This window comes from Chiloscyllium punctatum, chromosome 9 (genome assembly GCF_047496795.1).
Source record: "Chiloscyllium punctatum isolate Juve2018m chromosome 9, sChiPun1.3, whole genome shotgun sequence".
In the NCBI taxonomy this organism is placed as follows: Eukaryota; Metazoa; Chordata; class Chondrichthyes; order Orectolobiformes; family Hemiscylliidae; genus Chiloscyllium; species Chiloscyllium punctatum.
Window position 1 is genome coordinate 126,550,484 of NC_092747.1, and position 14,051 is coordinate 126,564,534.

The following is a 14,051-nucleotide window of genomic DNA, read 5'->3' on the forward strand; positions in this document are numbered from 1 at the left end:
AATCCCAGAATCTCTTCATCACCAAAACTATTCTTTCATTTCAGCTCATCTGAACCCTGCCTCATGTCCTGCTGTGGAAAACGTCATCCATGCCTTGGCCACTTTTAGAGTGAAATATTCCATAGTTTTCATGGCCAGTTTCTCACCTTACAGCTTTCATAAAGTTATGTTCATGCAAACATTTTTGTTGACATTATTCTAGTTAATACTGAGCCCTATTTACCCACTGAAATACCCTGTTTCAGAAATCAACACACTCTCAATCTCCCTGTTGCTGTACCCTACCTCAGTGCTCCAAGTCACCAAGATCACTGCATTCCTTCAATTCTTCCTCTTGCACATTCCTGACTTTCATTGCTCCACCACCCCCTCTGCAGGTTAAAGCCTACGCTCTGGAAGTTTAGTCTCATATTTTCTACTTCTGTTCATCTCTCTTCCTTTTTTAAGGAACTCTTTGGCTGTCTGTTTTGGGTGATTTATTTTATATCAGAAAGAATAAACTCTGGCAAACCTCATACAACCTACTGAAAGCATTGTGTTTGTATTGGCTTGAAGGTAAGTAACAGAGCTGATAAATGCCAGATTGTAAAATACTACATACATTCTATCTTATCCGACTGCTTATCTAATGGTTGATCATACAAGTATCATTTACTTTCAAGGGTTTTATGCTTTTCCATTTTCTTTCTTAAACAAGAAGGAAATTGTTGAAATTATGTTATGTGACAACATAATCTCTATGAAACAAAATACTTCTGCACTGTCTCAGTAATAATTACTCTAAGGTATGAATTTTTCTTCTGAGTCATGGTGTTGATTAATATTCTGGCTCTATATAAAGAAAGACAATGGATTGTGCCTTTTATCTTGAGGCTGTTTACAACACAGTAAACAACCGAAATGAAGACAATGTGCTTTCTCCTTACTGTTGCACTTGGCTTGTTAGCCATTTCTTTAGCTGCAAGTGTAGGAACACAAATGCAGTCATCCCAACAATACAATGAGGTATGTTCAAGCATCAGGTTGTGACTTTGTGCATCTCTAATGTTATTCTTTATTTTATATATGTGAGGGTATCAAGTGATTCCTGTTTTGTTTTATTTTTGTTCATGTTTTAATGTTTTTAATTAAACATTGCTGGTAGAAAGATGAAAAGTTATGAATGATTGACCTGATAAAGCTGGAGTTTAGTCAGAATTGAACCAAGCTGCAGCTTTGGTTAAGATTGGGGAATTAGGGCTATCCACCATTGCATAAAGTGCTTAATGTAGCTGTTCTTCCAAAGAAAATCAAGTTTCTCAGCAAGAAATTCTTGGTTTGGGATCATATGCCCATTGCACGTTACACAGTTAGATAGCCCAGAGCACTTCTTGGATTCCTTTGACACAGATCCTACTGTTGGAAATTTGGGTGAAATGTCTTGAGGTTGCCCACAGATTGACCCCATTCTCTATGATACTTTTAATCTCAGGAGTAGAGACACAATGGGAACCAGGCAATTTAACCAGAGGAGTTCAAATGGTAGTTTGCCAGTTACTGGGGCCAGTAGAAAATGGTGAATCTCAGTTAGCCATCAGTTTGGTCTGCGTTTTGGTCCTGTGTAAGCATTCTGATTGTAGTTGGAAATGGTTGTTTGTGATAGCTGTCTGATAGACCATTCGTTCCAGCTCAAACAGATTAACCAACCATTTGCGTCATCTTTGTTGTTGTACTGTTATTGATTCTCTGATAGGCACATCTTAAATAATGCCTTTTGGTGTTAAGATGAATATTAAACTTCATTGATAAATTGTGCTTGATGAAAATTGAGGTATCTCAGCCACAAGGATTGTGATGAGGAAAAGTTAATAGCTCAGTTTTGAACTTTTGTTAAGATAGCAGAGAAAGCCCTCCAAAATGTAAAATTAATGGGATTAAAGAACACAAAATCACAACAATTATTTACAATTGAAGATTTATTTTTACTTTAATTATTTACTCTCAATTCAGATTACAATGAGATCTTGATCAGATGGGCCAATGGGCTGAGAAGTGGCAGATGGAGTTTAATTTAGATAAATGCGAGGTACTGCATTTTGAGAAAGCAAATCTTAGCAGGACTTATACACTTTATGGTAAGATCCTAGGGAGTGTTGCTGAACAAAGAGACCTTGGAGTGCAGGTTCATAGCTCCTTGAAAGTGGAGTCGCAGGTAGATAGGATAGTGAAGAAGGCATTTGGTATGCTTTATGCTTTCCTTTATTGGTCAGAGTACTGAGTACAGGAGTTGGGCGGTCATGTTGTGGCTGTATAGGGCATTGGTTAGGCCACTGTTGAAATATTGTGTGCAATTCTGGTCTCCTTCCTATCGGAAAGATGTTGTGAAACTTGAAATGGTTCAGAAAAGATTTACAAGGATGTTGCCAGGGTTGGTGGATCTGAGCTACAGGGAGAGGCTGAACAGGCTGGGGCTGTTTTCCCTGGAGCATCTGAGGTTGAGGGTTGATCTTATAGAGGTTTATAAAATCATGAGGGGCATGGATAGGGTAAATAGACAAAGTCTTTTCCCTGGGGTTGGGGAGTCCAGAACTAGAGGGCATAAGTTTAGGGTGAGAGGGGAAAGATATAAAAGAGATCTACAGGGCAACGTTTTCACACAGAGGGTGGTGTGTGTATGGAATGAGCTGTCAGAGGAAGTGGTGGAGGCTGGTACAATTGCAACATTTAAGAGACATTTGGATGGGTATATGAATAGGAAGGGTTTGGAGGGATATGGGCCGGGTGCTGGCAGGTGGGACTAGATTGGGTTGGGATATCTGGTCACCATGGACAATTTGGATTAAAGGGTCTGTTTCCATGCTGTACATCTCAATGACTCTAAGTGACTGGCTCAATGGCAGCTAAACACAAATATGAAATTTCTACCAGTTTCAAGTGAGTTTTTCTTCTCGGACACAACTGCCTTGTCCCACCCAGATCTCTGTATATCCAGGACCTAGGGAGAAAGAAGGATGAGAATTTAGAGAGCTAGCATTAAAAAGCAAGACCATAAAGTTATAATCTCTGGATTACTCCCACTATGACATACTAGTGAGTATACAAATAGATGGATAGAACTGCTAAGTATGTGGCAGAAGGCTGATACTCTCTGGAAATGTTTATGCCTATCCTCTCTGGAATTTAGAAGAATGAGGGGATTTGAGGGGTTCAAGATAATGAAAGTTGTAGATAAAATAGGCATGGAGTGGATGCTTCCTCTTGTGGAGCATTCTGGGATGAGAGGCCATTGTCTTAGGATAAGGGACAGCAAATTTAAAGCAGAGTTGAGGAGAAACGACTTCTCCCAAAGGGTTGTGAATCGGTGGCATTTGCTACTCCGTAGTGCAGTAGATACTGGGACAGTGAACAGATTTAATGAGGTATGAAACAGATTTTTAAATTGGTATTGGGTTGAAGGGATATGGGGAGATGGCAGGAAAATGGGAGTGAGGAGCATATCAGCCATGATCGAATGGTGGAGCAGACTCGATGGGCTGAATGGCCTAAATACTACTCCTATACCTTAAGAACATATGTACCTATGAACCAAGAATTGGAGCAGGAGGAAGGGCTCTAGATTCCTAGCTTTGTTTCTGGAGAAGGTGGGGCCTACATGAGTCTGATTGGCTGTACCTGAACTGGAAGGAGACTAACATTCTTGCAGAGAAGTTTACAAGTGCAGTTGATAGGGGTTTAAATTAATTTGGTGGGGGAATAGGACATGAAGGGGTAGTGCAGTCAACCTCTGATTTCCACCCACCCACCATTTTTCTTTTCCCATTTCACGTCAATTGACCAAGTATCAGCCATGGACATAGCTCAGTAACCATGCTGACTTTAAAATAGTGTGTGTCTATTGTTGAAGTCATTATGATAATAAAACACAATCATTCATTTAAAAAAGCATATCGAATCTCTTGAAATTCTTTCCAATAATCATTGATAAAACAAATATTTCTATTCTCTAAATGCTCTCCATTCTGTTATCAAACTTCACACCTGACAGGTGCTCCACTATGAAAATTCTCAGGAAATCAGTCCTGCTGCATAAGTCCAACAATTACTTTTTATCAACAGGTCCGACTGAAATATCTAGCATTTTTAAAAAAATCCACCTTTTTTGACAGTTCTTCAACAGCCAATAATTCAATGATTTAGGTTCACTTCAGGCAATGTAAATATACTCTTACCAATTTCAAAGTATTTCTGAATCCCAGCCTGCAAAGGACACTCCCCAAAGGGTGCTCCCGTAGAAAACCCGATAGTCACCATCCCCACCTGTCAAACATTTTTGCAGGCTCCTATCCACTGGGTTATCTTACCTCTCCAAAGTGGGAACTGACTGTCCAAACAAATTCACAATGCTCTGATCTGCTCATAATATCCACACTCTGGCTTCATCAATACAAAGAAACCATAATCCTCATGCAGTGAAGAAATCTCATGGTTTAAATAGCCAACTGACTCTGTAAAGTGTACAAAACACGATCTGACTCCACCACCATCCCAGCCAAAATGCAGAATACTGGGATTGAGGGCAGGTCTTCAGAATTTCTGGGTCTTCTGAATTTCTGAATCTTCTACCATTGAGAGTCTCTCTACTGTTGCTAACATCTGGGCTGGAATCTTCCCAGTTTCTGTCATATTGGTTACTGTTAAAGAACAAAAGTAATTCCTTAGCATTATTTTATTAATATTTATAGAGGAATTATAAGTTATCATTATTTTATAATAACTTGTAATTTTCATAAAGCCAGAAATCCTGTTGGGTGATAAGTTTGCGACACTGCGATTTTTCAGATCACTTACCTGTTGAATTTGTACTGGGTAAATTCTTCCAATTATGATGCGGATAGGGGAAAAGGAAATGAAGGCAACAATGTTTTGTTCATGTTGTCATTAACTTCCTGTAACTGGTGTTACAGGCAATGCACGTAAATTCACTATTCGTTAGAATGCCTTCTTTATTTCTATGTAGGAACAGAATACAGTTTAAATACTTTTTAAACACTGAACACAACTAGTTTAGCTGTTTGTCTGCAGAGGATAAATGCAGAGTAAAATGAATATTCTTTTGGAAATAATTGTTCCAGTTGCTCTCTAAAGGAAACTCTAATTACATTGAACATGTTAACACTGATAGTTTTGAATTTTATCCTTCCTGCCATAGGAAGTGAAGTGTACATGTCATTTAAATATCCTGGGTAATCCTTTAACTATTTTAACTACTAGGCTTCCAGTAGTCTGCTTCAGGTAGAGAAAGGACTCATTCACGTTTTAAATTCAAACTTCAACTGTGTCATTTTGACCTCTAAATGACTCTATTTGCCAGCCATGGCAGTGACCGCAGTGAAATCTTGCACTGAGAAGTGAAACCAGAGGTGAAAATGTACAACTACTGTCTTGAATTCCTTGTGGACTGGTTTTACTTCTCCGTTCACAATCATGACAATCTAGAGACAGGTCCCAAACACTTATTTAACACTAGGAATTCTTTCAGCACGTTCCCAGAGGTTGCCAGAAACCCTGCAGAACATTTTTGTTGTAATAAGCAGCTGGGGCCTTTAATGTAAGTTTCATCTGGAAGACCCTGGCTTGATGGTGCAGCAGTCCCTCACTGCAGTGTTAACATTGATTTTTGTGTGTTAGTCCTGGAGTGGAACTTCAACCTGGAACATTTGATTAAATTAGATTCCCAAAACAGACCCTTCAGCCCAACAAGTCCACACCGACCCCCGAAGAGCAACCCACCCAACCCCATTCCCTTACCCTATTACTCTACAAGTACCCCCTGACTAATACACCTAACCTACACATCCCTGAACATTATATGCAGTTTATCAACCTAACCTGCACATCTTTGGATTGTGGGAGGAAACGGACTACCCGGACGAAACTCATGTAGACAAGGGGAGAATGTGCAAACAGACAGTTGGCTGAGACTGGAAACGAACCTGGGTCCCTGGCACTGGGAGGCAGCAGTGCTGACTGCTGAGCCACCGTGCCACCCAGTCAAGAATCTCACCAACTGGATCACACTTGAGTGAGTCAACAATATCTCAGAGGGCTCTATTTTTTCAAAGAAACAAAACCTGGAATACTGTAAACAGATTTGGTATGCCTTCTCTGAGGGAAGATGGTATTTGAGGCAGTCCAGAGATTACAGATGTATCAGATTCAGATTCAGTTAAATGTAGTTAAGTGAAGACTCAACAATAGCAATTTGCATAAATACAAATGTTTATTAAGTAGCAATAAAAAAAGGAAAAACAAACTGAAATATGAGCATCTATTAAGTAATAAAAAATGGAAAAGGAAGAAATGAAAGCAATGAGGCTCACGCCCTCTTGCACGTCAGAGGTTCCTTGATTGATGGCTGGTCTGGAGGCTGAGCTTTATTCTTGGCACTGTTCACTCTCTGGGTCTGATGTGAAGTCCAGTGACTTGAATGGAACTCTCTTTCTTATACAGTGTAACAACAGCAAGTACAGAAAAGCAAATACAGAAAACAAGCCATCTTCAGCATGCACAGGAATGATGACCCCAGAATCATTCAAGCTCATGCACCTATCAAATATCATCAATGTTAGCCCTTCAGCCCATCCCAAACACCCGGTTAGGACAGAGAGAAGGAGAGACTTTATCTCTGCCTGGGTGGTGAATCTGGGGAAATCTTTACGGAATCATAGAAGTCTTAAAGTGCAGGAGGATGCCATTCAGACCGTTGCCCTCTGAGGTTGGGTCATTCAAGGCTGAGGTAGATTGTTAATCAGAAAGGGAATTGTGGGATATAAGGAAAAGACAGGAAAATGGAGTTGAGGTTTATCAGATTACTTATGATTTAATGGAATGGCACAACAGACTCAATGGGCTGAATGGCCAATGTATGCTCCTACGTACTTGGTTCTCTGGTCTTACTGAATTTGAGCAGCAGATTTCCAAAACTTAACTGAGGCCAGGATGTAAACCTCTAGGAGTCAGGTTGCAGGGTTGGGTAATTTAACCTCAGTGTTCGCTTTTCTCAGTGAGTTCAGAATTAAAATTGGTAGCAAGATTTTGCAACTGTTCAAATGTAAATCCAGATCATGTCCCTATGTAACAAGGCAACAAACATTCAGGCCTCAGCCAATAATTGCAAGTAATAATAAAATGACCATAAAAACATGGGAATGAAATGATATCACATGAAAATAAATCCATTTCTTACTTCTAGGTACCATGGAAACTTAAAATAGGTCAAAGCATAGTTCAAGGAACAGCAAGTCAAGACGGGGTACCTCGATGTGGAGTGACCGATACAAATAATTTTGGCTTTTTTCCTGGTATGCCTACTTTTGAGAAGACAGATCTCACTTACAGGTATGGACCTTGCTTATATGATATGCGCTGTTTATTCATTAACATCTGTTAGTAGTTAGTCTGAAATGGATGGACATCAAGCACAAAGTATGTAGCTTATTAATTATGTAGACTCAAGCTGTTCTGCTCAGTGCTCTAGCGTACAGCTGGGTACAGCATGTGACACCGAGTGCTTACAAACTTCACTTGGGCAAGATTGTTGAGATCTAGAAATTATGGTTCTGAGTTTTGTTCCTGGATCAATAGCACAGGAACAGGACTTTGCTACTTTCGCAAAGCTGACCCTAGAAAATACGCTCCAGAGATTCAGGAAGTGATTTTGCACTGAGGGGGATCGTGCGAAGGCAGGCAGATGAACTCAATGTGAAAGAGATGGCAGCTCACTGCAGACTGAGCTGAGAATGAGCCTGGCTCCATAACCCCACACTATACAGCAATGGAAAAGAAAAGAATAAACTAAAAATATTGGTCTTTATTTCAAAGGGAATGGACTATAAAAATAGAGAGGTCTTGCTAAAATTATACAAGGTATGAGTTAGAGCACAGCTGGAATACTGTGGACAGTTTCCACTTGATGAGAGGTCAGAAGCAGCATGTTCTTGTGAGAATTAAGGATGGGTATGGTAAGTTATATGAACCCTAGACTACCAGGGATGTTATGATCTTGGTCAAAAAGACAAAGTAACCATATGTAAGGTCTAGGAGAATGGGAATTGATGAAGTCCTTGAAATATATAAGTAAAGTAAGAAAGAACTTAAACAAGGAATTAGGAGGGCTAAAAAGGGTCAAGAAAAGGCATTAGAAAACAGGATAAAGGAGAATCTCAAGGCTTTTTATACGGATATAAAAAGCAAAAGGGTAGCCAGGGAAAGGGTTGGCCCACTTAAGGACAAAGAAGGGAATCTGTGTGTGGAGCCAGAAGTGGAAGGGGAGGTCCTAAACAAATACTATGTGTCGGGATTCACTAAGAGCAGGAATTGGTGGCGGATGATCTCAAAAAATGGGCTGTTGAATTTCTAAACAAAGTTGCTATTAAAAATGAAGAGGTGTTATGCATCTTAAAAAAAAATTCAGGTAAATAAGTCCCCAGGTCCTGATGGGACACTCCCAGAATATTGAGGGAGGCAAGAGCACAAATTGCTGGAGCATTGACAGACATCTTTGTATCCTCTCCGGCCACAGGTAAGGTGCCAGAGGACTGGAGAATAGCCAGTGCTGTCCCATTGTTTAAGAAGAGTAACAGCAATAATTCTGGAATCTAATGTCGGTGGTACGGAAATTCTTGGAAAAGATTCTCAGGGACAAGGTCTCTATGTATTTAGAAGCAAATTGACTTATTAGCGATAGACAGCATGATTTCATGAGGGGAAGTTGTGAGGAGGTGATGAAGATCGATGAGGGAAAAGCAGTGGATGTGCTCTACATGGACTTCAGTAAAGCCTTTGACAAGGTCCCCTCATGGCAGACTGGTACAAAAGGTGAAGTCACATGGTATTAGGCATGATGGATACAGAAGAACGGACTTAGTCATAGGAGACAGAGGGTAGCGGTGGAAGGATGCTTTTCAGAATGGAGGGCTGTGACTAGTGGTGTCCCACAGGGATCAGAGCTAGGACCTCTGCTGTTCATGATCTACATAAATGATTTTGAGGAAAATGTAACTCATCTAATTAATAAGTTTGCTGATGATACAAAGATTGGTGAAGGTGTGGATAGTGAGGAGGATTATCAGAGGATACCGCAGGCTATAGATCAGTTGAAGACATGGGCAGAAAAATAGCAAATAGAGTTTAATCCAGAAAAATATGAGGTGATGTATTTTAGAAGGTCAAGTATGGGTGGCAATTATACAGTGAATGGCAGAACTCTCAGGAGTATATGCAGAGGGATCTGGGTGTGCAGGTTCACAGATCACTGAAGGTGACTGCACAGGTAGATAAAGGAGTATAAAATAGGCTTATAGAATGCTTGCCTTCATTAGAAGGGGCATTGAGTATAAGGATAGGCAAGTGATGCTGCAGCTTTATAGAACTTTAATTAGGCCATGCTTGGAATATTGAATATACTTCTGGTCACCACACTACCAGAAGGATGTGGATGTTTTGGAGAGGGTACAGGAAAGTTTTACCAAGATGTTGCTTGGTATGGGGGATTTTAGCTATGAAGAAAGGGTGGATAGACTGGGCTGGTTTTCACTGGAATGCAGGAGGTCGGGGTGACCTGATGAGGCTGATAAGATTGTGAATGGTATGGATAGAATGAGGAGATTGAGGTTTTTTTCCCAGGGTGGAGGGTCAAATACTAGGGCACAGGTTCAAAATGTAGGGGGGATGTTTAATAGAGATGTGTGATGCAGGTTTCTCACACAAAGGGTGGTGAGCGCCTGGAACACTCTGCCAGAGGAGGGGGTGGAAGCAGACGCAATAGCAGCATTCAAGAAGCACCTGCGCAAATAAATGAACAAGGAGGGAATAGAGGGACTTGGTTCCTGTAGTGAAGACAGTTTTATTATGGAAGAGCAAAATGCGTCAACACAGGCTTGGGGGGGCTGAAGGGCCTGTTTCTGTGCTGTACTGGACTTAGGAGAGCTGGAAGAGGGCATGGAAAAGCTTTAACAGGTAGGATGAAGGAAAACCCCAAGGTGTTCTACACTTACGTGAGAAACAAGAGGATGGCCAGTGTGCAGGGTGGGGGCCAATCAGGGGTAGTGGAGGGAAGTTGTACCTAGAGTCGGAGGAGGTAGGGAAGGTCCTTAATGAATACTTTGCTTCAGTATTCACTACTGAGAGGGACCTTGACATTTCTGAGGACAGCATGAAACAGACTGATACGCTCTGACAGTATGATGTTAGGAAGAAGAATGTTCTGAAAAGTTTGAAAAACGTAAGGATAGATAAATCCCCTGGGCCAGATGGGATATACCCAAGATTACTACAGGAAGTGAGGAAAGAGATTGCTGCTTCTTTGGCGATGGTCTTTGCATTCTCACTGTCCACTGGAGTAGTACCAGATGATTGGAGGGTGGCAGACGTTATTCCTTTGTTCAAGAAAGGGAATAGGGATAATCCTGGGAACTATGGACTAGTCAGTCTTTTGTCACTGGTGCACAAATTATTAGAGAGGATTTTGAGAAACAGTTTGATTAGAGATAGTCAGCATGGCTTTGTGATGGGCAGGTCATGCCTCACAAACCTTATTGAATTCTTTGAGGGTGATGACAAAGCACATCGATGAAGGTAGAGAGTGGATGTGGTGTACGTGGATTTTAGTGAGGCATTTGAAAGGTTCCCTATGGAAGGCTCATTCAGAAAGTAAGGAGGCCTGGGATACAGGGATACTGTCTGTCTGGATACAGAATTGGCTGGCCCATAGAAGACAGAGGATGGTGGCAGATGGAAAGTATTCAGCCTTGGAGCTCAGTGACCAGCAGTGTTCCGCAGGAATCAGTTCTGGGACCTCTGCTCTTTGTGATTGTTATAAATGACTTGGAAGAGGAAGTGGATGGGTGGGTTAGTAAGTTTGCCGATGACATGAAGGTTGGTGGAGTGGTGTATAGTGTGGAGGGCTATTGTAGGCTGCAATGGGACATTGACAGGATGCAGAGCTGGGCTGAGAAGTTACAGATGGAGTTCAACCTGGCAAAGTGTGAAATCATTCACTTTGGAAGGTTGAACTTGAATGCAGAATACAGGGTTAAAGGCAGGCTTCTTGCCCGTGTAGAGGAACGGAGGAATCTTGGAGTCCATGTCCATAGATCCATCAAAGTTGTCACCCAGGTTGATAGGGTTGTAAAGAATGTGTTTGGTGTGTTGGCTTTAATTAGCGGGGGATTGAGTTTAACAACTGCGAGGTTATGCTGCAGCTCTATCGAGTCCTGGTTAGACCACATTGGAGTATTGTGTTCAGTTCTGGTCACCTCATATAAGGAAAGATGTGGAAGCTTTAAAGAGGGTGCAGAGGCGATTTCCCAAGATGCTGCTTGGACTGGAGGGCATGTCTTATGAAGAAAGGCTGAGGGAGCTAGGGCTTTTCTCATTGGAGTGAAGAAGGATTAGAGGTGACTTGATAGAGGTGTACAAGATTATCAGAGGCATTGATAGTGTGGATAGCCAGAGACTTTTTCCCATGGCAGAATTGGCTATCACTAGGAGACATAATTTTAAGTGAATTTGAAGAAGGTTTAGGGGAGATGTCAGAGGTTGGTTCTTTACACAGAGAGTGGTGGGTGTGTGTGGAATGCACTGCCAGCAGTGGTAGTAGACTGAGATACATGAGGGACATGTACGCGACTCTTGGATAGGCACATGGATGATCACACAATGAAGGGTATGTAGATTGGTTTGATCATAGAGTAGGATAAAAGTCAACACAACATTGTGGGCTGAAGGGCCTGTACTGTGCTACACTTTTCTATGTTCTGTTTGTTCTATCTGCTATATGTTCTATATATTTTATGTTCTATCTTTGTGTCATCTGCAAATGTATCAACAATACTGTCAGTTCCTTTGTGGCAGATCGTCAAAGACCTGCTGGAAATCTAAATAGATCGTGTCCATTGACTCTCCTTTGTCAAACGTGCTCATTTCCTCCTCAAAGGATTCAAACAGATGTGTCAGGCATGACCTCCCCTCTGCAAAGCCTTGCTGACTCCACCCTATTTTATGGTGCACTTCTAAGTACTCCACAACCTCATCCTTAATAATGGACTCGAAACTATGCCCATTGCCTGGTCTATCATTTCTTCTCTTTTGCTTATCTCCCTTCTAATTAGTAAAGCCCTAGCTGCAATCCTAGGAATGTGATTCACCAGGACTCTGGTCCCAGTGTGGAGTCTGTCCCATTGGAATAGCTCCCTCCTTCCCCAGTACTGGTGCCAATATTCCATGAATTTGAAGCGGTTTCTCCCACACCAACCTTAAAGTTATGTGTTTACCTCATTAGTCTTGTTACTCTGTGGCAAATTACTCATGACACAGATAGTAATCCAGAGATTACTACCTTTTTGGTTTGGCTATTTTTAAACATTTAGCCCCAAGCTTTTCATATTCCCTCAGCAGAACCTCTTTCCTCTTTCTACTGATGTCGTTGGTATCCACATGGACCACGACAGCTGGATCTTTCCCCTCCCTCTCCCAGTTCCTCTGCAGCCCAGCTGAAATATCCTGAACCTGGGCACGAGGCAAGGCAGCCTGGAAAATCTCAATACCAGCTACACAGAACAATGTCTATTTCCCTGATTTTATAGTTATCCCAATTACAATTACATTTCTCTTTTCTCCCCACTCTTGAATGACTCCCTGTACTGCAATGCTATGGTCTGTTTGCTCATCCCCACAGGGAGCAAGAATCTCAAACCTTCAGCACCATCTCCTGGATCCCTCTACCTGTCTTGCTAATAGGCACACCCTCCCATCCCTGCCCGCTCACTGAATTACAAGATAATCTAAGGCGAGTGACTGCCTCCTGAAACACAGTGTCCAGGTGACTCTTCTCCTCACTGGTGTGTGGCAGAATTCAAACCTCAGACTCAGGCTCATTTTCAGAGCTCCCTGAGTAACCAACACTTGCTTCTGATGTGGTCACTCTGGTCACAGTGAGGTTCACCAGCTCTAACATCATGCACTTCCAACTCATTGCCTGGCCTGGCATCTCTATTCTAATGATTTGTTCTTAATTTGATTGTTAAAAGCCTTGTAGTAGTCTTTTGCTTTGTAATCTGTAAATATTTACCTTCAATCTAAAAGTATCTGTTAATAGTCAAGTTAGTAGCTATGACCAACCAATGAACTTACTGTTTACGTGTGATGTCACTCTTGTGCAGGGCCCCTAATTCTCCTGTTAAAAAGTCTTGGAAGATATGGACCATACCAAAACAGCAAGCAAAAAGTACCTTGTTCCCCACTGCACCAAATTCCCACACTACTACCAAATTCCCCAAACAATGTACGAACTCGCGCTGAGTCTCACTCTGGATGGGGTCTCACCGTCCTCACCGCACAAGGAGGTCCTTAAACCCAGCACCAGCCTTCAGGATTCTGCTCATATCTCCAGAACATAGTATCATTCCATGAATTATAAAAACCCATTACCGGAACAACATTCCCATTTACTCCCCCAAATTGAATGGCTCCCTGTACCAAGGTGCTGTGATCATTTTGTCCATCGTCTCTATAGTCCTTGATCCCATTCACACAAGAACCTCATAACTGTAGACAGTTGCTGAGTGCCTGAGGTTCCTCATTTGTAATCTTCTCAGTCTTCATACCTCCTTCAGCAGCAGTTATATCATCCTGCCATCTGCGTACCATAGCTACATTATATCGCTCAACACAGATTTCAAGATCTCCCAATCCTTGCAATCCAGCATTTAGAAGTATAATGTACTAGTTTTCAGGTTTCCTCAATCTTTATTGGTGGCTATGAGGTCACTATACTCCAGAATGAATCCTCAGGAAAGAGAGTTCGCATTCATCCAAATATGATCAATCATATCTCGTGTGAGATTGCAGTCACATACAGATTATGGTTGGTAGGAATGACAAACTTCAGTGAACCAACTGCAATGTTACAGCAATCCATTTTCATATCTTGGCCCACAAATGATCAGATGCATTGAGTTAACTATCCTAATGTTGAATGGATAATTAATGATCTGACAACTTCTGGGTTATAA

The 14,051-nt window shown here is 41.5% G+C and overlaps 1 protein-coding gene across 1 annotated transcript in view; it reads left to right on the top strand.

The window, feature by feature from the left end:
- The first annotated feature begins 900 nt into the window (after positions 1–900).
- The window catches only part of LOC140481669 (stromelysin-1-like), a 67,512-nt gene continuing 54,361 nt past the window's right edge, over positions 901–14,051 (top strand). The window contains exons 1-2 of the mRNA XM_072578222.1: positions 901–1,005; positions 7,232–7,377. Of these exons, the coding sequence (XP_072434323.1) occupies positions 901–1,005; positions 7,232–7,377 (251 nt within the window). The remainder of the gene's footprint in view (positions 1,006–7,231; positions 7,378–14,051) is intronic.